Source organism: Chaetura pelagica, unplaced genomic scaffold (genome assembly GCF_000747805.2).
Source record: "Chaetura pelagica isolate M959 unplaced genomic scaffold, ChaPel_1.0 scaffold53, whole genome shotgun sequence".
In the NCBI taxonomy this organism is placed as follows: Eukaryota; Metazoa; Chordata; class Aves; order Apodiformes; family Apodidae; genus Chaetura; species Chaetura pelagica.
In genome coordinates, this window is record NW_009952880.1 from 2,926,618 (window position 1) to 2,953,641 (window position 27,024).

Genomic DNA, 27,024 nt, shown 5'->3' on the forward strand with positions numbered 1-27,024 from the left:
CTGTCCTAACTGTGAAGCTTCTGATGAGATATGATCTCTCCACTTTACTCCTCACCTGTGCCACCGGCAGGTTGTGCTGTGTTGGGGAACACACACAGCACAGGCTTTTCTCTGCAGCTGTGATGTGCTTGAGGGGATGAGATGTAGGAGTGAAAAGTCAGGGCACAGACCTCAGTCATCTTCATGGGCTCTTTCACATGGGTGTTATGCTGGTTAGCCAACATCAGGCTTTTTAGTAGGACAGGCTGAGAAATTCCTCTGCTGGAGAGGAGGGAGAGTTGGCGCTTTGTAGTCCAGGTAACATGTCAAGCGCCATTCATGGAGGAGTTTACACACTTGTCCTTGTGTCCAAGGCTGTCAGGGAGCTCTTGGCAGCTCACAGTTGAGTACTAGAGCTGGGGCAACCATAGAAGGGCGTCCTTTTTCCCTTTGGGCAGAAGAAGCCTCAAGCCAAGGTTTTAACCTGTGTACTCAGACATGATATGTGAGTCAGTCACTACACCACAGCAATCCAACAGCTGTGGTACTGTGGTGGTGCAGACCCCCCCATTCACTGAGCCACATTGCAACATCAACATGAGCCAGCATTGGTTTTGCTTTAGTTACAAGTGCAGAGAGCCCAACATTGTTCTAGTTTCAATAGCAAGTGCAGTAGGCTGAGGCAATCCAGAGCTTTCTGACCTTGCCTATGGCAGCAGTGAGTTGAAACAATTTGGTACCTTCTAGTCCTAGTGCAAATACAGTGATTTTGGGTGATAAGGCACTCCCCAACTGTACCTGGAACTCTGTTGTTTGTGCAATGTACCTAAGACCCCTCCTGCTCAGATCACAAGCCCACTCTGATAGGCCACTGTTGCCAAAGATGACCTAACCCAAATGGTGGCTATCATGGAAAAATACTGACCAAAGTCAGTCATCTTGAGAACCTATAAATATTGGTCCTTGGTGATTCTTTAAGCAACCTTAAGACCTTCTACTCCAGTCCTGTTTGAGGGTGCCCCTCTTAAATAGTGCCATCTCCTCCAACCAGGCACACACATTGATACCATGTGCCCATTTTCTTCACAGATCACGTATCTCATTGCCACGTACCCAGACATTCTGCAACCCAGATCCTCTTCCCATAAGGAAGTGTCAGGTTCAAAAAATTGCTGCTTTTTAGTTGTTAACTAAACCTACGCACATTAATACAAAAATAGAAATGCCACACTTATGAGGCAGGAGCATGTAACCACCAGAATCTGAAGATCAAGAGTAGTCTCATCTTTCTTTCCAGTATAGTGATTATGTTTTGCTTCTGTTTTTCCACTGATTTGCATGTGAGGTAAAGGTGTGCTTTGCTTTACAATACAGAGTAAGCACACGTAGCCTTCATTCCAGAAATCTGGTCCTCTGACAGAAATAAGTCTTGGCCCTAAAATGAAGCAGAAAACTGTCTGTTACAGCAAAAAAACTGGGCCTCAGGACCACATAAATGGAGAGGTGTTTTGAAGAACAACCACATGGACATCATGTTCATGTTTGTACCCATGGATCTTCTGAGCTGGCGGGTAACTTTGTCATATCCTTGTCCCAGCAGCCAAACTGCAGGCCCTGGCTCTCATCCTGCTGCATCCACCTCCACAGCTGGCAGACCTTATGCCTCCACTTTGTTTGTGATGAAAACCCACAGTTCTCTCACTTCCAGTCCAGCCTCTGGGCTTCAGAGTCTTATGGCTCTGCTGTATGAATGCCCACCACATCTGGCTGGATTTGGTCCCCCTTCTGTTTCCCTCAGGGCATGAATGATCTGTGCATTATACTGATCCAGAAAGGCCTCTTCTGAACAGGAACAGCACTTACTGGCTCATAAGAACAAAGTCTGCCGTAAATGCAAAATAATTTGAGGTAAGGTGACATATGTACCTATCTAGCTAGACCTAATGCTCCTCCCAGAGGTAGGCTCAGCCTCCTTCTCCCCGGGCTCTGGGTGTTGGGAGAGACTGGGACCTGCCCTGCATGGAGCAGCCCTTGGCCATTAGGACGGAGAGTACGAGCTGCGTCGAAAACTTCCTCTGCAGCTGTGAGCACCAGAGACTAAGCTGCTTGCTCAGTTGTGCCTCATCAGAAGCAGCTTGTTGGTAATCAATAAAACCTGTCAAATATCTGCAATGCTCCAATGTCCACGTAAGCCCTGCCAAGGACCAGTACAGCGAGACAGGGGAATGACAGTGCCTGCAGCACAGAGAGCCTTTGCTGCTCACAGGAGAGGTGGTTTAAGTATTCCTGACACATTCCTCTCACATGCGGTGGGTCTGCTCTGCTTGGATTTAGTTTTAAACCTTTTTAGCCCTAGGGCTACCTGCTCAGCTCCCAGCATAGCCTCCCTGTAATTCCACAAGCTCAGCGGCAGAAGCAACAGAGTTCCCAGCCCCAGTCCACGCTGCGGGGAGCAGCTGGACACAATTAATGAACTGGAACTGCTTCTGACAGATGTGAAGATGAAACTTTGTACTGGAAGCACCTGGTGTCTTCCACACTTATTTCAGTCTTGAGAAATGATCAAGAAAAACCTGCAGCTTGTGTTGCTAAGGAGCTGCCACCATAACAAACCTTTTCCTGCCTTTTCTGGCTCATTGCTGCCTCCCTCAGCATCACCAAGACTAGCTACAAGTTTGCATTCATGTAACTACAAAATGCAAAATGGTACATTTGGTTTATTTTCATGGTCTCTCATCAGTTACTTGACCAATCAGAGAAACATTCCTAAGTTAAGCATCAAATCTGGCTTTTGAATCCAAATGCTAAACTACTTCTATTTTTTCTCACAACATTGACTGTGGTCTCTTATTCCTTAAACATCAGCATTTCTTTTGTTTTGGAGATTAGTCCCGTAGTCAAGGAATATGAGAAGCAGCTTAATTTGTACAAAACCAGATTTAGCTGAACTTTTCTGCAAAAATGCTCAGCAGTGGAACAGTTTCTGGTGTTCCAATCCCTTCGTTTCAGAATTAACAATCCACTGCAATGTGTGGTACACGCTGCCTGTGAAGTGCACGTTGACTCTTATTCTGGCTCACTCTCAAGTAACACAAGCACTGGATGTATTAACTTTCACAAAATGAACCGAAAGCTAGTGCAGACACATCCTCTGGCAGAGGTTGGACTTGAGCTCTGTCATAGAAATACCCACTTTAAGGGAGAACATTTAACTTTTGCCTTGGAAAAGCAGAATATTAACACTGGAGCACAAGCTGATGATAAACATGCCAATCCACCCATTTTAGCCAGTGCTGGGACTCCTGAATTCAAACAGCATTATTGTGAATAATTTCCTTAGACTGATTCAACACACATGCAAAGTTGGCACAGCCATCCAAAAAAGCAACCCTCATCCTTTCCCTTCTTTTTTCTCCTGCCTGGTGCTTCTTGCGTTGTGCTGGCACAAGTTTCTGTATGGCTGCCCAGTGCACAGGATGTAGGAACTGATCCAGCTGGAGGAATAAACCCATGTTTCTTTTGGTGGGTTTTACCCTGCATCAGTTCATTCCCAAACCTAGATAACTAAATTGTACAAATAGTTGCCAGCCCTACCTGGGCACTGTAAGGCAGAGAAGGGGAAAGTATTCCAAGAGAGTAGCAGAATGGTTTAATTTAGGAATCCTTGCATGGAGAACACTAGTGGCTGTAAAGCCCTGTCTGCTCTAGAAGGATGCTAAGTATCATGAGCAAGTCTGTGTTTCTCATCACATGTACTCTTGATCAATGTCAAACAACATTTATAAACATCCATGATTAAAGGTCAGCCACACAGCCCTCAGTTACTTAGTGTTAGTTTCAGGCTATGTTAGAATGTTTTATTGAAAACAAAAGTTGGGCTGGGGAGGGGAGAACAAGCAGAGATCTAGCTCACGACAGCCAAACTACTTCTTGTGTCCTTCCTGGCTGCTGGGGAATAGCTAGGGCCAAATGAAATGGGAGGGTGTGTTCTCCCAGAAAGTTTCTGGCACTTTATTCTACTTATAACACAACATTAACATTAGTGTCTGGCTAATATGAGTATTTTCTCCTAGCTGCGTTTTTGGATTTTTTGACTCTGCATGAAAATGTTTTGAAATAAAACAAATGTAAAAACTGCTCCTGGGACAATAACAAGGTTAAACCTTCCCTTTTTCTACCTCCTTCTTGTCTCTCCAGTGGCTTTATCAGATATTCAGAGGTTAGCAAGAAACACAGAGAGAATTGTCCTTTCTTCACAGTGTGTGGGGACCATGTTTTTACTGGTCCTTTAGCATTTGTACATATGCATCTTGCAGAAGTTCATAGTATATAAACAAGCTCATTCTTGTAGGGATAACAAAATAAAGGATTTAAAAAAGCAAAAGGATGAACATAAAAAAACACTTAAGGAAATATTTTCCACAAGTAGTGGACACTTGGGAGCTCCAGAAACAGAAAAACTTAACAGAACCCCCACTCCCCACCCCCAAAAAAAGTTATCTGTTAGGTACCAGCACACATACATGTGGCAGTGGGATGACAACAGGGAGTGGAAAATAACCCTTTGAGTTTTGTCTTGCTTTATTTGCAGCTGTAGGAGCACGTTAGCTGGAATGACCAAAGCAAAAGAGACAATCTAGTGTCTACAAAATGTGGCCACAGCTCAACATCCTTAAGATCATGTACTTGACCCTCCAGCAAAGTCCCTAAAGCAAAGTTGCACATGACAGCAGCCTTAAAACAGGTTGCTAACCAAGTTGGTTTAAAATCCTGAAGTGTGAGTTTCAGAGACACCTTCAGCCAATACTTCCAGCTGAGTTAGAACCTACCTCATAAATAACTTGTGAATTATGAAGAGTCCTCTACTCATATCCTTCCCAGCAGCAGAGAGCTATTTAAGCTACAGACGTAGGTAACATTACCTGCCTGACTTCCTCCCTTCTGCCTCAGTTGGAATGAGAGCAGAATTCTCTCCAGGGAGAACTGGAGTGGTCTGTCTTCAAGGTGGTCAAACACGCAGAGCAGGAGTTCATTCAACAACTGAATCTCCTTGCAGGACTATTTCCTTAGATTAATGAACTGTTTTCTTTTGCAGCCACCAAAAAACAGTAATTTGGACAGGAGGGCATGCCTAGTAGCCACTGATGTAAATACTTAAGATTTGCAGACAGAATAAACCTCCTGCCAGTGGGGAAAATGCAGCAGTGAGAGGTGTTCACAGCAGATAGTTCTCCTCACTGGTACAGTGTAAGTCTGTAGCCAAACACACTAGAGACATTCCAGCCTGAAAGGTAAAAAAGCAGCAGTAAATACGTTTTACAGTAACATTATTGGTCAAATCTAAATCCCTCACAAGAAGATTGGTTTCTGAAAAGTACATGGTGTTATTGAACTGCTAGGAAAATGGCTTCTTATCTAGTAAAACCTAACTGAATGCTTATGGTTAATACCTTTAAAGCCATTTAGACATTTATATTTTAAGAGGAACTATAATAAAATGCAGATGCTGCACTTTTTTGTTGTTGTTCTTTGTAAGGAACACCAGGCATAGGGAAAGGAAGACAGAATAAATGCTGTACCAACAGACAGCCTATCTGCATCTCCTCATCTGTCTGCACAATAACAAGCAGGGAAACATACTTCTTGTAGATATAGGAGAACTGGAGAGAGTAAATGCTTTGTCCATCACCACTCCTTAGACCTCATTCAACAGCTGATCAGTGACCACTGCAAAGCCTGCTTTCCAAGAAGTGCATGTCTGTCAGCACTACTGGCAGACTGTTCAAAACTAGTAGCAGCCATTGCCTCAGATTGTAGTGAGTGTCATCAGGAGTACACTTTGTGCAAAACAAACTTGTCATTAGTGGTCACAGCTATGTAACAAGGAGCAAAAGTGACTATGAAAATGTCCTAGATTATTGGTATGAGAAAAAGACAGAAAACTACCACCCTTCATTCCAGTCTTGAGTACCTGAGTTCTCATACTTCACCCTTGCAGAGCGTTAACCAAAGGAATGAAAAACCAAGTCCTCACTTTCCAGTGGAGATTTCTTGCATATGTACACACACTCAGGTGAGCTCAACACAGGCCAGCCTGCAGCCCACCAAAGAGCCCACAAAATCAGCCCAGCTGCTTCCACAGGTAGCTCAGAAGCAGCAGTCGCTTCTGTATGAAGCTCAGATTAAGTCAGTTTATTGGATCCATGTTGGTTATTCAAATTCCAGAGACAGCCCATGCCAAATAATAGAGATACTGTTTGATAACTTTATTAGTGATCTGGATGAGAGGATTGAGTGCACCTTCAGTAAGTTTGCAGATGACACCAATTACGTGGAAGTGCTGATCCGCTTGAGGGTAGGAAGGCTCTGCAGAGGGACCTGGACAAATTGTATCAATAGGCTGAGGCCAATTGTATGAGCTTCAACAAGGCCAAGTGCTGGGTTCTGCACTTGGGCCACAACAACCCCAGGCAACGCTCCAGGCCTGGGGAAGTGTGGCTGGAAAGTGTCTGGCAGAAAAGGACCTGCGGGGTCTAATTGACAAGCAGCTGAATATGAGCCAGCAGTGTGCCCAGGTGGCCAAGAGAGCCAATGGCTTGTCTTAGAAATAGTGTGGCCAGCAGAAGTGATTTTACTTGTACTTGGCCTTGGTGAGACTGAACCTCAAGTATTGTGGTCAGTTCTGGGCCCACCATTACACAAAAAATATTGAGTTGTTGGACTGTGTCCAGAAAAGAGGGTGACAAAGCACTGAAACAGGCTGCCCAGGAGGGTTATGGAGTCTCCTTCTCAGGAGATACTCAAGACCTACCTGGATGCAGTCCCAGGTAATGTGTTCCAGGGGATCCTGCTTTATCCAGGGAGTTGGACTAGATGATCTCAAGAGGTCCCTAGAGGTCTCTTCTGACTGACAATTCTATGACTGTGTGGGGCTTGTTTTTGTTGCTGTTTAGGTGGGTTGTGTTGTTGCCTCACCTCTCTGAGTGGACAGTTGTGTTAGAGGTCTTTTCCAACCATGACAATTCTGTAATTCTGTGAAACAGAATTCCTGACCCCAGGCTTTGTAGAAGTTCTGCAGGTGACCCAAGTGACTCCATGGGAGAGGCACCGATCCAAGTGTCTGGATCTACCAGGAGCACGTAACTTCAGAAGCACTGACAAACCCATATGCAGTGGCAATTCAAGAGCTAAAAGAATTCAAGCTGAGCATGTTCCAGCATTCAGAAGAGACTGGCATGGAGATGAATCACATTTTATAGACCGTCTCCCTTAGATTTACGCACAGACATTCCTAGCATAGAATGCCCGAACAAAACCACAGCACAGCCAGTAAAACAACCCTTCCTTCCCAGTGGCAAGAAATCTATTTACCTACTCAAGCTTTCAATCTCTGAAGGAGCTAAATTGTTACACTGCCCCTCCTAATACCAAAAGAAGCAACCTGTTAAATGTTAGGTCCCTACTACATACATGAAAGGTGTTCAAAAAAAGACACAGAGCTAATACATAACACCTTATAACACAACTTTTATTAGAAAAGTTATACATAACAGCATCAACTATTTTCAAGAATATTAACCTTGAAAAGCAACAAAAACAGACTAAAAATGTGTAACAAGAAACTAATGACCTTTTTCTATAATTAAACATTCAAGTTATCTACAATGTCTCTTTTTACAAAGGAGAAAATAATGGTTTTACAGGCACATCATGTTGAAAATAAAGCTGCAGTAACTTTATACAATTACTTTCTCAAGGATTATTAAAACATGGTCATCATGTAGTCTCAGATTTTTATTTCAACATTCACATAATTTTACAGTTGAGTATACACTGAAATCTCAGTTCCAAAATTATTTCACAAAAGTGCCAACAATAAAACCAGAACCTTCAGTGTGAATAATTTTGCCCTAAAAAAAGTTAAGACAGGTTTCCATAATCAACATATTCACATAATTTCTGGTGCTACCTGGTCTAACAGTAAAGCTTAATTCTTTAGAAGTAAAACCAAATGGGACTTCTTTTGCAAAACTGATATAATGTTTTGAATAGTGTGCATTATTGGAAAAAATTATACTAAAACCATAAATATATCCAAAGAGCCATTAATACACTACACAAGTGGAACTGTGCCCATTTGCACCGTCTATTCAAGTTTGTTGCCCTTTCCACACAGGTGGTATCTGAATTTAGCATCTTTACAAAGGCAATCTGTTCAACTTCTCTTATCTTCATATGCCTGCTTAATAAAAATCAGATAATTTACAATCTATAAGTCTTTTAAAAAGTCTGGAGTTTATATACAGCTCTAACAAACCTAAAGCCTATTGATATCTTAACAGTTTAAATGAAATGACCAGAGCTTTTATTTGATGCTTATTAACAGTAATTAGCCATCATCAGTAGTGGACCATAATGAGGTGGTAAGTGAAAAGGAATGTTTCATCTAAAAGGCTTAACACAAGTCCGGCCCTTTCATGTATGTAACAGTATCATGTAGAGGAAGCGCTTTCCACAGACACCTGTTTCCCTTTAGTATCAAGGGCTACAAAAATCTGACTGCAAAAATGCAGTGACCAAGCAAGCTGACATATCAGGCACTACCTTTCATACCAGCAGCTGTAAGAGACCCATGGTATGCACAAAGATCTAGGGAAGGGGGGGAAAAAAACCTACTAGTATGAGAAGCAGACTCATTTTAGATGAGTTTGGCAAAGTTTTTAATCAGACAAATAGGTTGGCCATTCAAGTTTACTTGTATAGGTTAAAGATATCACTATTGAATCAACTAGTCAAATCATTGTAAGACATTTTAACTGATACTCAACATTACATGCACCGATATTGCACACATCTGCTCTGAGTTAAAACAATCGCCATCCGGGTCCTTGAGCTGTCTGGTTTCTGCAGTTGGAACCCAAGCCACCCACCCCAGCAGTTTCACTAAAAATGGAAGTGATAAATTTAAGTGGTAAATTTAAAAATACAAAAACCAAAATAACCCAAAAAGAAAACCAAGGAATTTATACAGACAATAAAATCTAAATTTTCTGCAATGGTCTTGTGGGCCCTACAGATGGGGCAATACACGTACGCACTAGTGAAATGACCACTAGCTCTGCTGTATCTAATAATTCAAATAATATGAAATCTGGGACCAGGTGTTGCAATGATGTCACTGTAAGGCTCCTCCTGTGTCAGCTCTATAGCTTGCTGTTTTTTAAGTACCAGGAAACTGTAGAATTTTGCAGCTGCTTGTTTTCTATTCGTATTTCTGCACAGCTCAAGCAAACTGATAGATTCCGCTCCAGTCTTAGCAAGAGCTCTCTGAAAAACAGAAGCATTGATACCACAAATTAAATGGAGAAATACATATGAATAAGAATGGTTGCTGGCAAGATTGATTGTTGTCAGTCTCAAGGACACTGCAAGGGACTGAAAAGGACTTGACATTGGATAGAGACATTACAACATGCATATAAAATATTCTATACAAAACTTATATCAATGAAACCAAGAAGGCTTCCCAGAGAGGTGTGAAAAATCCATCTTGAATCTGTGCAACTTGCATATTCCAGAAACACTAAGTATAGCATCAGATTTTCTTCCTGCACCAATAGCTAGCCAGTCTCTTCTAACAGGACAAATATTTTTAAGTAGGAACAAAAAATCTTGGTTTATTACTTAAAATAAAAATAACTCAAAAAATCATCATGATCTATTGTTTAAAACAAAACCCCAAGACCTAAGGTCCTTTAAAAGACGCATAATTTTCCCAAGGTGAAAGCCTGTTTCTCTCTCAAAACTCCTCGGTTTGCCTGAAATTAAGTACCCAAAGTCATTTGTATTTTTTTCAATGTCTTGGCCAGAATATTAAAAAAAACCAAAACAAAAAACCAAAACAAACCCCAGGAAAATACATCTATTTTTTTTTGCTTTTTATTTGCTGGCTAGAACAACAACTGACGTCTTCAATTTAAAACAGAACCGTCTGCTCTGGAATATCTACTAGATGAAAAGATATTAGGCTGGCCAAACCAAATTACTTTATATTAAACAGATCTTAACATCAAATCTCATTACAGACTTAATGTTCAGCCATCCAGTGTGATGCTCTTTGGGGACATAGCGGAACAAGCTGAAAAAGCTCAGCATGGTCCAAAGAGCTTTCTGAAGCCTTTTTCAGAAATGGTGATGAAACATTCAGACAGAAAAGCATTACACAACATTACCAACTAAACATCTGTATACTTTAACAATTATTTTTAAGCAACAGTTGTACTTGGCTGGGCTGGGACAGTTAGTGTTCTTCACAGTAGCTCATATGGTGCCATGTTTTGGATGGGAGCAAATGCTTTTGTTTTGGTGTAATATGGGTGGGGGCATGCAAGAAGTTGGCAGGGGACACAGTCAGGACAGCTGACCCCAACTGACCAAACAGATCTTCCATCCCTATGATATCGTGCTCAGTAACAAAAGCTGGAGGGAGGGAAAGGGGTGTGTGAGCACTTGGGGTTATGGTATTTGTTTACACATCTTTTATGTGCAATGAAGCCCTGTATTCCAGGAAATGGCTGTACACCTGCTGATGGGAAACAGGGAATGAATTCCTTATTTTGCTTTGCTTGCACATGCGGTTTTCGCATTATATATTAAACTTTATCACAATCCACATCTTCCTGCTTTTAACCTTTTGATTCTCTCCTCATCCCACCAGGGGGTAGTGGGCAAGCAGCTGTCTGGGGCTTAGCTGATTACCAGAGTTAAACACAACAGATTGAAACAGTCTGACTTAAACTCACAGAATTCCTGCAGGTGTGCAGAAGAACTGACTTACACCACATTAGTTTACAATTTAATGTGAACTAAATGTTAGTGTATTTAAGTGTGATAAAGTGCATTTAAGAGCTTAACATTAAGATTTGGTTCTTTAAAATTTGCAAGCAGCTTATTCTTATAACTTTAGTAACATTTTCCAGAAATGTAAAGCTTTTGCTTGATTATATTGTACTTTGGAGAAACTTAACAGAACACAAAATACTACTAAATCTATTTACTGAACACTCAGCAGCATTCCAACCCCAAGGAAAATCCACTATACTGGAGGTTCCAAGATACAAAGAGAGATACTGCAGCAGAGATAGAACCTGTCAAATTCACAAAAAAGTGGGGATGACTTTGGAAAACAAAAACAGCTTAGAATGGAAACACTTCAGTGACAGCAGGTTCTCAGGAGCTGACAAAATGTTTTAAGGAAACAAAGGTGTAGGAACTGCAGACTAGTCTGAAAGGCAAAGGCAGTCCAAGAACACACAAAGTCCCCATCTATATGAAAATGGACAGCAGTTTCCACAGAAGTTCAAGTATAAACTAGAGGTGTTTAATTATCAGAAAAACCCTCTTCAGTTCTAGCAAGCAAGAATCCATTCTACAAAGATTATCTGTCTGTGCAGAGTGAAATCACATATTGAAAAGTAATGGTGCACCACCTCAGCCAAGGTCAGATTCCCACAGTTGTAGATTCAGCTTATCATAGCATGGAAGTTTTCAGGCTAGCCTAACCAGGAGTAAGCATCCTGTAAAATGTTTTTTTTCTCCTAGAGTTTGATGGGATTTCCCTAGGACCAACAGAGCACCAAGTCAGAGGTGCTAAGGTTTCATTAAAAACACAATCAAATCCAATGTATTGAGTTTGCATGACAAAGTTGTGGTAGCAGGGGAGCTACAGGGGTGACTTCTGTAAGAAGCTTTCCCCATGTCTGACAGTCAACACCAAACACTCCAAGATGGACCTGCTACAGGCCAAAGCCCATCAGCAAAGGTGGTAGTGCCTCTGGGATAATACACTGTTGTGCAACAGCAATTGTAGCTAGAGAGGAGTGAGAGTATGTGAGACAAACAACTGTGCAGACATGAAGCTCAGCAACGAAGGAGGGGGAGGTCCTCCAGGTGCCAGAGCAGAGATTCCCCTGCAGCCCATGGTGAAGACCATTCTGGGGCAGGCTCTCCCTCTGCAGCCCATGGAGCCTCATGCTAGAGCAGGTGGATGCCCAAAGGAGGCTGTGACCCCATGGGAAGCCCATGCTGAAGCAGACTGCTGGCAGGACCTGTAGACCCGTGGAGAGAGGAGCCCACATTGGAGCAGGTTTGCTGGCAAGACCTGTGACCCCATGTGGGACCCAAGCTGGAGCAGTTCATGAAGAACTGCAGCCCATGGTAAGGAGTCACACTGGAGAAGCTAAAGGAGCACTGTTGCCTGTGGAAGGGACCCCACATTAGAGCAGGGGAAGAGTGTGAGGAGTCCTTCCCCCTCAGTAGGAAGGAGCAGCAGAGACAATCCGTCATGACCTGAACACAACCCCCTGCTGGAGCGGGAAGGGTTAGACATTTCAGCAGCAAAGCTAAGCCCAGGAAAAAGGGAGGGGTGAGGGAAAGATGTTTTAAGATTTAGTTTTTATTTTCTCATTATACTACTCTGATTTGATTGGCAATAACTTATTCTTTCCCCAAGTTGAGTCTATTTTGCCTGTGACAGTAACTGGTGACTGATCTCTCTCTGTCCTTACCTCAACCCATGAGCCTTTCGGTATACTTTTGTTACTGGGGGAGTGACATAGCATCCTTGATAAGCATCTGGCATCCAGGCAGGGTCAACCCACCACAACCAATTATTTTAAAGTTTGAATTTCTAGGAGTCTTATTTGTACACCAGTGTGGACATAAAGGTTGAAAACCAGTATTACTTCAAATGTTTTTTTGTAAAAAAGCGAAAATTATATAACTGTTTTATTGATTACGAGCATTTTTTCCCTTGAAGATAGAACTGATTCCCTCCCCTGACCCTCCAAGACAGAGCTGATACTAAGTCTGTAGTATCTATGGCAAAGAAAGCTCTTTCTTAACTTTTAATTCAGGTCAAAAGTGTCAGTGAGCACCTTCAAAAGCTACTTTAAGATAAAGTAGATTATCATATGTACCTGAAGTCCATGAAGCATTTGTTGAGTCCTCTTGTTCCATCTCCTTTCCTCTTGATCCTGATCACCCCCTGTACCATCTTCTTCCTACAAGTAATGAAAATTCACACAATTAGAAAACAATATATTTTCATCCACTGAGCTATGAAATCAGGGATTTCTAGATATCACTGCAGCTTTTTCTTTTCAACAAGCCAGAGCATTTAGACAACTTGAGTCACAGGATACATCTAGGAGGGGCAGGAAGGACAGGAGGAAGACACACGTGAGCTGATGTACTATAGTAAGGCTGCCTGCTACTCTGATTATACCTCAAAATGTTATGCTGACAATTAGTAAAACAAAGTTCAGTCATGACAGCTGAAAAGACACTTCAGTCTAACCTAGGATTGCTACTACTGAACATGGTATCAACAATACTTTACTTTGCAAATATTAATACAGACATGTTCTAATTTCAGCATGAAAACACAACCATTGGAAAACAGGTTGCTGCTGAAAGCTGTGAAGGCTTCCCATGCCCTGTGAAGCACTCACCTACACACAACAGAACAAGCTTATGGGAGATGTTATATATGGCTTTTAAAATATGAGCTTTATTTCAAACTAGCCATTTAAAAAAGGTCACAATGAAAGTGACACATGCAAAAGGTACCTGCTTTGTTTCCAGTTTTAACTCAAGAGCCCCAAATGGTGCAGAAAAACTGTCTGGCCAATTATTTTATTTTTCAAAATTAAGACAGCATGTATTTCTTCCTCTTCATTGTACTACTTCAGTGTAACATTTCTCTGCATCCACCAAGTGGTTATGCAGTTGGACTAGATGACCACTGTAGGTCCCTTCTAATCGAAAATAAGCTATTCTATTCTAACAGCTTTTTACATTGCTTAGGAAAATCATCCTGACTAATTCACATTTCTTTGTACATGACTTGTTACAGAAGAAAACTTCACATGTCCAGATACATTATTTTCCCAATGATAAAACAGTTTTTAAAAAGCTAATTTAACATTATATATTTTAGATATAAAAGGAATCCATGAAGTTTATTTTGATATTGATTTTGATAAAATAGTAAATATTGTAGCTAAGAAACAACTTCAGTTACCACATTTTTGGACCTGATGGTTTTCTTATAAAACCTACTTCTATTAAGTGACAAACTATTTAAAAAGGAATCATAAAATTAAGTTCCAAAACTTCTTGTATAAGACTCCATAAATACATACAGTGTATAACCATGGACTTATGTAGTGCTAACTTCAGACTCTTCAAAGATTTACTTGCAGAAATCCCATAGGGTAAAACTCTGCAAGGAAACCACACCTAGGAAAGCTGGTAAATTTTTAAATACCACTTCCTCCAGGCCAAGATAGGTGCATTCCTTTGAGTAGAAAATCAGGCAGAGGTGGTAAATGACCTGCATGGATAAGCAAGGATCTTCTGAAGAAAGTCTCATGGAAGCAAAAAAATGTACAGTTCGTGGAAGAAAAGACTTGTCACTTGAGAGAACTACAGGGATGTTGTTAGGGTATGTAGGAAGGCAGTAAGAAAAGCTAAAAGCTTTCTTAAAACTTAAACTGAGAACTTCAAGGAGAACAAAGAGAGCTTCAAGTATATCAATAGTAAAAGGAAGAATAGGGAAAACATGGGCCCACTGCTGAATGAGGTGGGAGCCCTGGTAACAGAGGATGCAGAGAAGGCAGAATTGCTGAATGCCTTCTTTACTTCAGTCTTTATTAAGACCACCCCTTATGAGGTTCAGACCCTGGATATAGGAGAGGAAGCCTGGAGGAGGGAAGACTCTCCACTAGTCAATGAAGAGTGGATCAGAGATCAGTTATGCAAATTGAATGTGAACAAGTCCATGATCCCTGATAAGATGCACCCAGGAGTGTTGAGAGAGCTGGCTGATGTTATTGTCCTACCACTCTCCATAATTTTCGAAAGATCATGGCAAACAGGAGAGGCGCCTGAGGACTGGAGGAATGCCAGTGTCACTCTAGTCTTCAAAAAGGGCAAGAAGGATGATCCAGGAAATTACAGACCAGTCAGCCTCACCTCCATTCCTGAAAAAATGATGGAGTGGCTCATTTTGGAGGTCATCTCTAAGGACATGGAAGAGGTTACCAGGAGTAGCCAGCACAGATTTACCACGGGAAAATCATGCTTGACTAATCTGATAGCCTTCTGTGGTGTTGTGACTGAATGGATAGATGCAGGGACACGGGATGTAGTCTGCTTTGACCTTAGCAAGGCCTTTAACACAGTCTCCCATAACATCCTTGTGAGCAAGCTCAGAATATGTGGGGTAAAAGAATGGACAGTGAGATGGGATTAAGAACTGGCTACACAACAGAGCCCTAAGAGTGGTGGTCAATGCTGCAGAGTTCAGCTGGAGGCTTGTGCAACTAGTGGAGTCCCTCAGGGATCATTCTCTGTTCACAACATGTCCAATCCTGTTCAACATCTTTATCAATGACCTTGATGATGGAACAGACTGTCTTCTCAGCAAGTTTGCTGATGACACAAAGCTGGGAGGATGGGCTGATTCACCTGCAGGCTGTGCAGCCATTCAGTGAGATTTGGACAGGCTGGAGAGCTGGGAAAAGAGGAACCTAATGAGATTCAACAAGAGCAAGTGCAGAGCCCTACACCTCGGAAAAACAAAATGCACCAGTACAGGCTAGGAGGTGATCTGCCAGAGAGCAGCTCTGTGGAAAAGAACCTTAGAGTCCTGGTAAACAACAAGTTATCCATGGGACAAAAATGTGCCCTTGTGGTCAAGGCCAATGGTATCCTGGGGTGCACTAAGAGTGTTTGCAACAGATGGAGGGGGGTTCTCCTCCCTCTCGGCCCTGGTGAGACCTCACTTGGAGTATTGTGTTAAGTTCTAGGCTCCCCAGTTCAAGAGGGACAGGGATCTACTTGAAAGAGTCCAACAGAGGGCTATGAGGATGATTAAGGGACTGGAACACGTGCCTTATGAGGAAAGTCAGAGAGATCTGGGGCTTTTCAGTCTAGAGAGAAGACTGAGCAGGGATATAATTAATGCCTATAAATACATGAGGGCTGGGCATCAATAAGGCAGGGACAAGCTCTTTTCACCTGTGCCCTGTGATAGATAGGACATGGGGCAATGGATTCAAACTCAAGCACAGGAAGTTCCACCTCAACATGACAAAGAACTTCTCTACTGTGAGGGTTGCAGAGCACTGGAAGAGGCTCCCCAGAGAGGTTCCGTAGTCTCCTTCTCTGGAGACTTTCAGGACCTGTCTGGATGCCTTTTTGAGTGATCTGATTTGTCCCGTTCTGGCAGGGGAGTTGGACTCAATCTTTGAAGGTCCCTTCCAATCCCTAATATTCTGTGTTTCTATAAGAATGTGTGAAAAACCACCATATGTGAGCAAAAGAGAACCCTATAATTTAAAGCAGAATTTATATGCAACTTATAAAATGGTTATAGAATTATTTTAAAATCTGTATTTCCAAAGGTTATGATTTCCCAAGTAAGGACTGAAAATTTCTTATGCCATTTGATGAATCCAAACCTGGGGAACACAAACCTTTTCTACATTGCTTGTTTTTAAGAGCTTATTTCTTACCTCCTCTTCTTCCTCCTCCTCTTTCTCCTTTTCCTTTTCCTTCTCTTTCTCTGGCAGAAGTTCTAGCTCTGGTATTAGCTGGCAGATGTTTTGGGGCTCCTCTGGAGGCATTTCTACAGGTGGTATTTCCAGCTGTTGTGATGGTGGATGCTTCAAGAGTACACATTACAGTTAACCATATGGTATCATTTTATTAGTGCTTTTGCAAGAGAATGCTGATGCTAAAAATCAGTTTCACAAAATCCAAGTCTTTAAATCTTACCCATTTCACAAATTTATTTTTTTTAAATTAAATGCCTTTTTTGTTTTTGTCCATACATCCATTTTTAAACCTTTCAAGTCTACCCAACCAGAAATTATTATACTACTATAATGAAAAGGGCTTTCCCATAACTACACTTAGTCCACCATCCAAACAACTGATCTCATTTCTTGGATCAGAACATGCACCTTTAAAATCCCACATACCTAGATGCAGTGCTACAACAAACACACTTTAACGACACATCTTCACATTACCAAAATATTGTTCTTTGCAATACAAGCATGAAGGAATTAAAACGGAGGTACTTTGTAAAGTTTCCAAAGATGTGACTTTGGTGCTGAAGTATCATTCTCAGAAGATATTTGCATCATCAGGAAAATTCAGAAAAGCAGCTTAACAGCATTTATGTAGTTGGTTTTAGTAAAATCAATATACAGTATTCTCCCCTTTAGTCTAAGCAGACTGCTTGCCAGTGAAGCTACCTTGACACTTGAAACTGTTTCTACACATACCCCAAAAAACCTCAAACTAACATCTGTTTCAGAACCATACAGCAAGTATTGTACAGGTATGTTACTAGAGGCCCAATCTGGCTGGTATGATTGAAGAATTCCCAACACACAGTAGCACTGATTTCAGCACGAAGTTTGTACTGTTGTTGCCAATTTTACCTAATGACACGGCCAAGAGAAGCAGCACCTGCCACCCTTTTTAATAAGATAATGTAACACCTATCAGACTTGTTCTACACCCTTTTAGCCAATAAACATGTGAAACATGGGGTTAAAAAATCACAGAGAAAAGCCAACAAAACCCAGGACTCTTCTCACCAGTGCTTACACTGAGAAAAAGAATACACCTTACATTTTGCCCATTTGCTCTCCTCTTCACAAACAGTTTCCTTTTACATTGCATTATGGCTTGAACAGAAGAGCTAGTTTCCATGTCTACTTATAACTCAACTAGGAAACCTTTCCTGAAGATCAAAAGATTTTTTGAACCCTTAACTAGGATTATCCTAAAAAGCAAGCTTGTGCAGCTGCACAATTTTATCTTGATCAGTGAAAGATGTTCATATACATTTGTGAAGCAGAAGAACTCGATTGCTTTGTAAGCAATACACTTTTCTCCTTTAAGACTTCTTCTGGATGAAACAGTGCCATTTCTTTATCCTACCTGCATTTGAAACGTTTCAGTAACCTTTCCACTTAAGAAAAACACCATGAGAGACTACCCAGAAAGATTCTGATACTACTCCAGTATATCTCACACCCTCACACCAAGCTAGTGTCTCAAGTCCGTGTCAGTTCTTGCTCAGAGACACTATCCACTTCTCAAAAAAATAAAAATCTTACTCACAGGTAACACTGGTTCTGGTTCCACTTGCTGCAGTTTGCGTTTAACACCTGTCTGTGGTGGTGGGGGTGGCATAACAGATTCATCCAGGCTGGTTCTGCTGCCTTCCATCATCGATTCTTGTAAACGACTTGGTTCTTCCAGAATAGGTTCATCTATAATCCACAAAAAAAAAAACCAGTTGTAGATACTTTGGCACAGTTTCAAATTACATTATTAAGTCCTATCTGCTATTAATCTAGAATTAAGCACTCTTAACAGCCTGTGTATCTTTTGCAGTGACTTTAAATAGAATTGGTACAGGTGTGCATATAGCCAAATTCAATACCTGTTTAATCCACTGAATCAAACTGAATGACCAAAACATCCATGCCTAGGAAAAAAAGCTATTTTACGTCACTGTATATCAAGCTAAACAACCATTACAAAGCTCTTTGCTTCCTTCATAATCTTTGGTGACTTGATAGAAAGCACAGGCAAAAGAGACAAGCTCTGAGGAAAAGTAGAGTATCTTTGACAAGACACAAACCAATGACATCTCGTTGCTGTTGTTGCTGATGCTGCTCCTCTCTGGGAACCTCTGGGTTTTCAAAGTCTTTAAGGAACTCATCAAGGTTGTCAGCTTCTCCACCTTTCCTCCTCTTTCGTAGATCTTCTGGTACCAGAGGTGTAAGACAACGAGTAAAGAGCTACAGGGGGAAGATTATATTATTCACTATTGTAATTCTTCATTTCCTTAACTTCATTTCAGATCAAGTAATGAAGGGCCATCTGGCTTTCCCATCTTTTAAGTTCCTCTCCAACAGTAGTAACATTTTAAAAAAAATTATTTCTATAACTGATAACACAAATGTTTAAAATATTTATCTTAGCTACTTTAACAAATTGTGGGGTTTTTTAAATTATTAATACTGCTATCACTGTATCACTATTTATATGTTGATGTTTACTATGGGTGAGGCACAATCCAATTAGTCCATTACACAGTTCATTTAGAAATTAATCAGAATTACCTTCAGTAGCCTGTTATTCCACAAAGGCTGTGCAGGCAGAGAGAAAAGCTTTTCAACTCCACCAGTTTCTTTCCACATCATCAGTTTCTTAGTAGGAGGTGCCAAGTCCAAAGTAGTAACAATATCAGAGTAGTCACTTAATTGGGCTCGAATAGTCTTGCTATCCAGTTCTTTCACACTATCCACAATCAGCTTTCTCTTCCTCTTTGCTTTGGTTTCCTTGACTGTTGAGATTTTTAGCAAGTAATGAAGGTTAGGTCAGATACCACACTGCAGAAGAATCTTTCAGGTTCTCTATAGGTTTTTATTTGCCCATGTATAAAGCTACCTCAGGCAATGTTAGTGTTGGGAGAAGGAATGAAAAGCTACAAGCACTATGAAAGATCAAATACTGAATGCTGTCCCATAACCAACAAATCTGTGTACACTAATATTGCTACTGAACCTACCTAAACCATATCAATGTCCTCAGCTGCACACACCTCCCTCCCTCCCTCATGGCTGGCTTGTCAGGCTGGTGTTCTTCAGGAGAAAACGCCTGAGATATAAGATCTCCCTGACCGAAGAGTCTAAATACCACACCAAGTTATTCCCCGAAGCCCTGTCTGAGCTTTGGTAGTATTAGTGTGGGTGGTCTCTTACCTGTACCTCTCATCCTGCTCTAGAATGACTTTACCGTAAATTGCTTACAGCCTGGCACTCTGCAGCAGACCCTGAAGCTCTGGCAAAGGCCATCTTTGCAGGTCCCAGCTGCTCAGCTAGGACCTCTGTTGCTAGCTTGACAGCAGAGGGCAGTGCTAGGGCTTTTTAATTGGCAAAGAAGTAAATCAGGGCCTGGAGGAGTTCAGTCTGAAAATACAGAACAAACTACATTTTTTTACAGATCTTAATTTTTTTAATAAAGCAGGGATCTGTTTATAACAAGCCAAACATAGTACCAGTTAAAATAAGTGTCTTGCATTAGAGAAAGACAAGAAAATATCACTATTTAGTAGAATTGCAAATACAAGGATGCATCTGCTGAACTGAGCAATTAGTTAAAACTATGCATCGCTAGAAAAGCAATTGCTCTCAGTGTAAACAGTCACTCTTGGCCATCAAACAGAACATATTGAGAACTGTGCTGCACTACAGATACTGTATCAAAGACATGATGAGGTCTCTTCCAACTCTTTGTATTTTAACTAGGCTGTTAACAAAGGCTACAGTATCATGCTGCTACACATACTGACTGCAGAAACTACCAACTGGTATCCTCCAAGACCATCAATGTAAGCTACCTACCTGGAACATACAGGCAGGGTACTGTTAGAATTAAAGGAATTCAGCACTTGGTTCCTCGTTTCTCTTGCAAATGAGAAGCAGAGTCAGCAGCAGTGCTACACATTAATTTCCACTCCATTGAGCTAACGTGGTCTCTGATGACCCAAGTAAAATATTCCCAAATAGCTACTCACCAGTTATGTCAATAGGCTCCAGAGCAAAAGCTTCCTCTTCATTGGGAACAAGGGTTGTCTGATCAGTCATAGTTGGTAACGGTTCAACTGGATCTGCTGAGTCTGGGCTGTCTGGTCCACCCACTGCCAATGAGAACAAGTATCTTGCATTATGTCAAAGCATTAAGAAATTGTGCTACCCCTCCCACCTTCTCCACACCTTAGAGTGGTTTACTGTATTTCCTACTTTTGAGCACACTTTTAAGGAATTAGAATCCAAATTCAATTAGGTGAAAACAAATCATTCTAGATCTAGCCCTACATCATACTCACTTGATACATTATCATCATCATCCATATCATCATGAGGAGGTTGCTCTGGCATCATTACTCCACTTTCTGAGAGTGCAGGTGGGTCATCAAAAATACCACCATCATTATTACTGAGAAGTTTGTCATCTGAAACAACCATATGAAAGAATCAGTTGCAGATAACCTTTATTACAATGCACTTGCCACGTATTTTCATCTTACTAGGTTTCTTAGTACCTCACAGAGAAGCACTCAATACAATTCTCATCAATTAAACCCTTAGGAGTCAAGGAAAAATAAAAGGTTCATATTGATTTTTCTCTAAAAAATATTATATATAGAATGGAAAGACTCTGGATTATTTAGTCTTAATTTGAAATATGCCAACATTTAGCAGGCTATGCATCATCTCCATTACTGTAGCACTCACAAACCAAAATTCCACTGCTGAAGGCATAATTTAGAGAGGGACCCTGGCAACAAAGGAAACCACCTCCTCCGTGTCCCCCCAGTAACTACCTAGTGAGGCAGAAGGTAGGACAGAGGAAAGCCAAATTTCTCATACATACCCAATATCCCGCCATCATTTCCTTCCCCAAAATTATCATCTTTGTATTGGTCTTCATATTCCAGGTGGTTAGATTTCTCATTGAGGTGACTGGTGCTCTGTTCAGGTTCCAGCAGGAGATTTGAAGCACTGGTGCTCACTAGCATGTCATCCTCAAATGCACTACCTTCTCTCATCATCTCACGATCATCCATCCCAAAGTCACCTGCAAGAATAACCAAGACAAAGAGACCTAGCTAATCAACCAGCAAAGCCCCAAATGTAAGACCAAACTTCAAGCTATCTTAATTGCTGAGTTAATGACAAGATGTAAGAAATTATGACCAATGTCATAGCAAAATACTGTTCAAACAATTAAAAAAAATAACCATCTCCTCTTCAAAGCATTTTATTATACTTAGTTGAATTGATTTTAGCAAGATCTGGTGAAATTTTAGCTGCATTGAAATGAAAGAATTCCAAGGAATTAAAAAAAGTTGTACCCTGTGCCTTGAGGCTGGGCTTCATGTACAGAGAGCAAACCAATACCAAATCTACACCACCATCAATACTTAGATTATACTTCCAAAAAGATTAATACATTATGGATTATATTTTTGCACTCTGGAAACTAGATATTAAAATACAACTGTCTTCAAGCTTTGACTCACTTCTTAGAATGCTGTCCTTGGAAAGATACTGAATGAAGTAAACTAGTCACCAGTGACTGCTTTACCTTTAGAAGAAACTTCTTTACTGAAAGAAACACTGGAACAGGCTGCCCAGGGAGGTGGTTGAATCACCATCTCTGGAGGTGTTTAAAAGACATGTAGATGTGGTGCTTTGGAACATGGTTTAGCATTGGACTCAGCCAAGTTAGGTTAATGGTTGGACTCTATGATCTTAAAGGTCTTTTCCAACCAGAATGACTGTGTGATTTTGTGATTTAGAAATCTCCTAACAGTTTCTAACTAAAAATATATATGCCTATGATTAAAGCAATGGCTGACTTCATACACCACATTTTTAAAATTGTAATTGACATAGTACTTCACTAATTAATCTGACTGAATATTCTTTATATAGGCAGCTAGAAGTTTGCTGAATATTAGAGGACAGGTTCTTTGGAAGAACTGGCATGTACAAATTAAAAGTTAAATGCACAGAAACATGGCATGTTTGATGTAATTTAATTTGTACTTAGTGGGAAATCTGCAATAATTGCAAAACGTAACCTCACAGTTACCAAAATGAGCTTAGAAACACAACAATACATAAGATTTTACCAAAGTCATTATCCTGGAGGATACTGATGTTGCCTACTTCTTCTCTCATTGTAATTTCTTCCACTCTACTTTGGTTCAAACTGAACTGCTGGGCCACATCAATATCACTTAAACAAACAAAAGGCAATTATTAAAAATCTCCATTAAAAAAAATAACAGATAAAACCTGCTTAGACAGATGTGGAATTGGTTCTAAAAAGTATACTTATATCAATAATTGAAAAACATGATGGCAAATACAGAACAGAAAACAGTAAGACCATTCATGCTTAAAATGTATCATTCAAATTCCATTAGCTTCTAGGAAACATAACAGTAATGTCTCTTCCTCCTTGCTATGTTAGGGTCACCAATTTTAATGGCCAAATTAATTACTAAGAACAACTTCCTCTTTCAACTTCAAAAGCTATTAATAATTTAGCAAAAAGTATATATATAGTCCCAGTACCAAGTTAACACTCTTTATGGTGTGTTAAGGTACGTTTCTTAGAATAATTCTGTATTTCTATGTGGTTTCAAATTAGTGTATAGTCTAATTTGAATATATATATAACCAAATAGAACACTGTGTAAACTGTATCCCATAAACTTCATTATTGATGACAGTTATTAATCGAAATAAGTAAAGTTTTGGGAAAAAAAAACAGTTGGTGAAAAAAAAAATTACTGAAAAGAGAACAGAATAGACACAGAGTAAAAGTAGAGCTTACTTAACGGTGAAACAGCAAGAATTAGAAAAAACAGATCCAAATTAAGAGAAAAACATCCCAAGTAATCAACAGCCTGTCCTTGCAACAGGCCTGCAAGACAGATGAAAGGGATGGAAAGTACTCCCCACAACTTATCTTAAATTATAGCCTTGAGCACTATATAGAAAACACTGAATAACTGGATTCAACACATTAACATAGGATTACTATATTTATGTACTATTAGCATACTAAAATATACCCACAGGCTAGAGGGACCCCGACTAACAAAAAGCCCCCTAATCTTTGAGCATGCATAGTGAAGTTTTTAAGCACTGCCACTTCAAGCGGATGCAAGGAACTAGGTAACCAATCATGCATATGAAAGACAGAATATTGTTAGAGATAATAGTTTTTTGTCATGTTTTGGGGTATGAAAGTAGCACTTGTGTTTCAGGAAACTAAGCTTGCTGTGTGGAATAACCACCCTGCTCCCTGTTCTGCACAGAACTACATATCAAATATCCCATCTCTGTGTGTGGATCAGCTTCTCACACTCTGGGTGACAGACTCAGTTTTCAGGACAACATTATGAGTAACCCAAGAGGGTGAACACCAAGCTTTTGAAGAACTATTCAACTTGTATACTTGTCATTATGTTTAAAAGTAACCCATTAGTATTAAAAATTAAAAGTGCCATTACAGAAGGTCAACAAAGACATTTTCATAAAATTAATCTTGTCTAATCTGAGAATGTGATGTGGATATATGCCTTGCATACAAGAAAAAAAAAAACATATCTGAGTTTGTCAAAAGCTTCTGCAAGTACAGCTTTACCTTCAGTTAAAACTACATGCCTCTGTGAAGTTAAAATCAACACAAAGATGACTGCGTATGTGCTTGGTATATTAAAAGACTTAATTATACAACTTAGAGACTTTTTTTTTAATTCAGCAATGTAAAACCAGGTTCTCCTCAACTAACACCAGTCACATTTGCATGGAAATAAAAAAAAGAAACCAAGCTTACTCTAGATCAGGAAGTGGTTGGTCAAAATCATGAAATTCCTCAGGTAAGGTAATAGCATTGTAAGCAGCCTCTCTATTTTCCTCAGGCAAATCGACAACCCCTGCAAAAAAGAACACTCAGACATGAGTTCCCATTCCTTACAAGGATAGCATTTTTTCCTGTGCCTTCAGCATTGTTCTCTATGTCTCTTCTTATCTGTAAATTGTTGAATTGAACCAATGCTAAACACCTATGAAGAAAACTTAGATAACATTAGTATTGAGATTCACTTTAGATTCAAAATAAATACCCTCAAGCCCTAGTACTGTTTTGTATAACCCTAGAAGTCTCAAAAGACGATCCCATTTGTACAGCCCGATGCAGAGCTGTGCAGCTAACACAGGCACTGCATGTCATCACAACACTATGCAGGTATCTGCTACAAAGTCGTTTCACTACTATGCTCCAGCTGGCCTAGTTAGTCCTATATTTTGGTTTGGGTAAAGCAGCAGCAACATGGCAACCTGGTTTGGGTAAAACAGCGGTAACACAGTATGACTACTTTGCTACTGGTCACTTAGATCAATTAGCTCTCAAAGTCCCAGCACAGCACTGACTGTACCTGAGCCTGAGTCTTAGGCATCTGCATGTCAAAGGGCTGGATTACCTAAACCACATACATACCTTTTCTTATCCTCCCAAGATGCTTAATCTGCTATTCAATGGGCATTCTCAGAGCACGACTATCAGATCAGACCTCTCACAAACACAGCCAGTAGTTGGTGCCTCTTTTATTCAAAGGCTTACAGGTCAGGACACTTGGACATGGGAAATGCAGGTTCAGTTCCTTCAGATTTGAGCTCTATGTTCTACCTTGTGAGCCACAGAACACAGGCAATTCTGAGGTACAGATACTTCAGATATACTGCCCACTGTGCTCCTCTCTGCAACAGATAATCAAGGAACCACTGTCCAGAGAGACCATCAACAAGCATGAGTGAGCAGTTTACTCATCATGATACTTGCTTAGGAATGAAGAAACCTAGTCCATCCTTTCAGAGCAGTCCAATCTTTTACCTATAGACTGCTTAAAATAAATTCTCAGAGCAGGCAGGATCAAGACAATATCTAAGACACAAAGCTGATAGACCAAGAACAAAGACAAGCGCTTCAACTTGTTTCAGGTCAGCATGCCTGCTTTTGTCAATCTTGTTCTAAGGTGCTTCACATTCTACATGTGCCTTGTTGGAAGTGGGAAAATTGGGAAAATGGATTCCCTTGGAAATCAGACAAATTGATGTGTTCTCACCAACCAGGAAGTTAAATGCAACAGTAAATACAAAACTGGCAACAGTCAACAATATGTCACTGAAAGCAACAAAGTTCAGTTCCCAAATCACAACGTGAAGATCAGGAAATGAAGATGAAGATATTATACACCTTGATTTTTCTCCAACTTACTGTTGCTCTTTAATAGCTGTCTTTTAAAAGAAAGTCTTCCTTAAGTTCAGCTTTTAAATCTATTACATACATACATACACTTAAAAAGGTAGAGTATGATTCAGCAGCTGCGAGTACCCAGCAGCATCAATGCCACAGCTACACTCCAGCTGGAAAAAAGATTCCCAAGCCAGGACTAAAGAAAACTATCAACCATGTGTAAGCCAAGTAATTCGCTGCTGGATGGAAAGTCATTTCAGGTATTAATATGGCTCCCCATCTTCATGGAAAAATCTTAAGAGTAAGCAACAGTAGCTGGGGAATTTATGTGTTGCACATACAAAAGGGAAAATATTTTTGTTGCGCACATAACAGTTCACATTATTTCCAGATATTAAAATGTGAAAGGGCTATAAAAGCAAGCTTACTTTTATGTTTCTTTTGTAACCCATAGCAAAGCAACTTTTACCCTTGCTGGAAACAAGGTCCCTTCTGTGCTTCTATTCAGTACATGCAACTGGACTTTTTCAGACTTGTGACAGAAGGTAAAAGCCATGTAGCATATTCCATTTAGCACCACACACCTATAACAGCCAAAATCATAACTGAGATTTTGCTGAATCAGCAGCAAGAGGAAACATTTTCATTCAGAATTAAAACGTGTTTTTCAGTACAACTCAGTCACACAGCCAGTCTGAAGCCGTGCTAAAGAAAATAAATTCTCCTATAATCCTGTATAACTTTAAGTAACTCTTCTACAGAGACAGGAAGGTAGAACTGTATCCCTTCTTAATAAATATCATTATATATAATAACAACACAACTTTTCATAGAGTGCTTAGATAAAAACAGGTACCTGGACGAAAAGCCATCTTAATCTTAATGAAAGCTTCATTACAGTCTGCAAGAAGATATTTTGCTTTCCTGTGGTAGATTCTAACAACCCCTAGTAAGAGATGTCCTGAGGTTCGAAGTGCCATCTTCACCTAAAAACACATTGCACAATCAGTGAATTAGATACAGCCTTATTTTCCTTCCATGAAATTTCAGGCAGCTTTTCACAAGTGTTTCCAGTAACATCAAATACCCAAAACAAGCATAAGAATCAGCAGG

The 27,024-nt window shown here is 40.3% G+C and overlaps 1 protein-coding gene across 1 annotated transcript in view; it reads right to left on the bottom strand.

Annotated features, from left to right (window-relative positions):
- Positions 1–7,486: 7,486 nt before the first annotated feature.
- RAD21 (RAD21 homolog (S. pombe)) overlaps positions 7,487–27,024 on the bottom strand; it is a 21,468-nt gene continuing 1,930 nt past the window's right edge. The window contains exons 2-13 of the mRNA XM_009995355.1: positions 26,768–26,897; positions 24,493–24,592; positions 22,775–22,881; positions 21,511–21,714; positions 20,963–21,088; positions 20,651–20,773; positions 19,194–19,417; positions 18,710–18,869; positions 18,184–18,335; positions 16,560–16,709; positions 12,957–13,040; positions 7,487–9,306 (exon numbers count right to left, since the gene is read on the bottom strand). Of these exons, the coding sequence (XP_009993657.1) occupies positions 9,115–9,306; positions 12,957–13,040; positions 16,560–16,709; positions 18,184–18,335; positions 18,710–18,869; positions 19,194–19,417; positions 20,651–20,773; positions 20,963–21,088; positions 21,511–21,714; positions 22,775–22,881; positions 24,493–24,592; positions 26,768–26,897 (1,752 nt within the window). The 3' untranslated portion in view covers positions 7,487–9,114. The remainder of the gene's footprint in view (positions 9,307–12,956; positions 13,041–16,559; positions 16,710–18,183; positions 18,336–18,709; positions 18,870–19,193; positions 19,418–20,650; positions 20,774–20,962; positions 21,089–21,510; positions 21,715–22,774; positions 22,882–24,492; positions 24,593–26,767; positions 26,898–27,024) is intronic.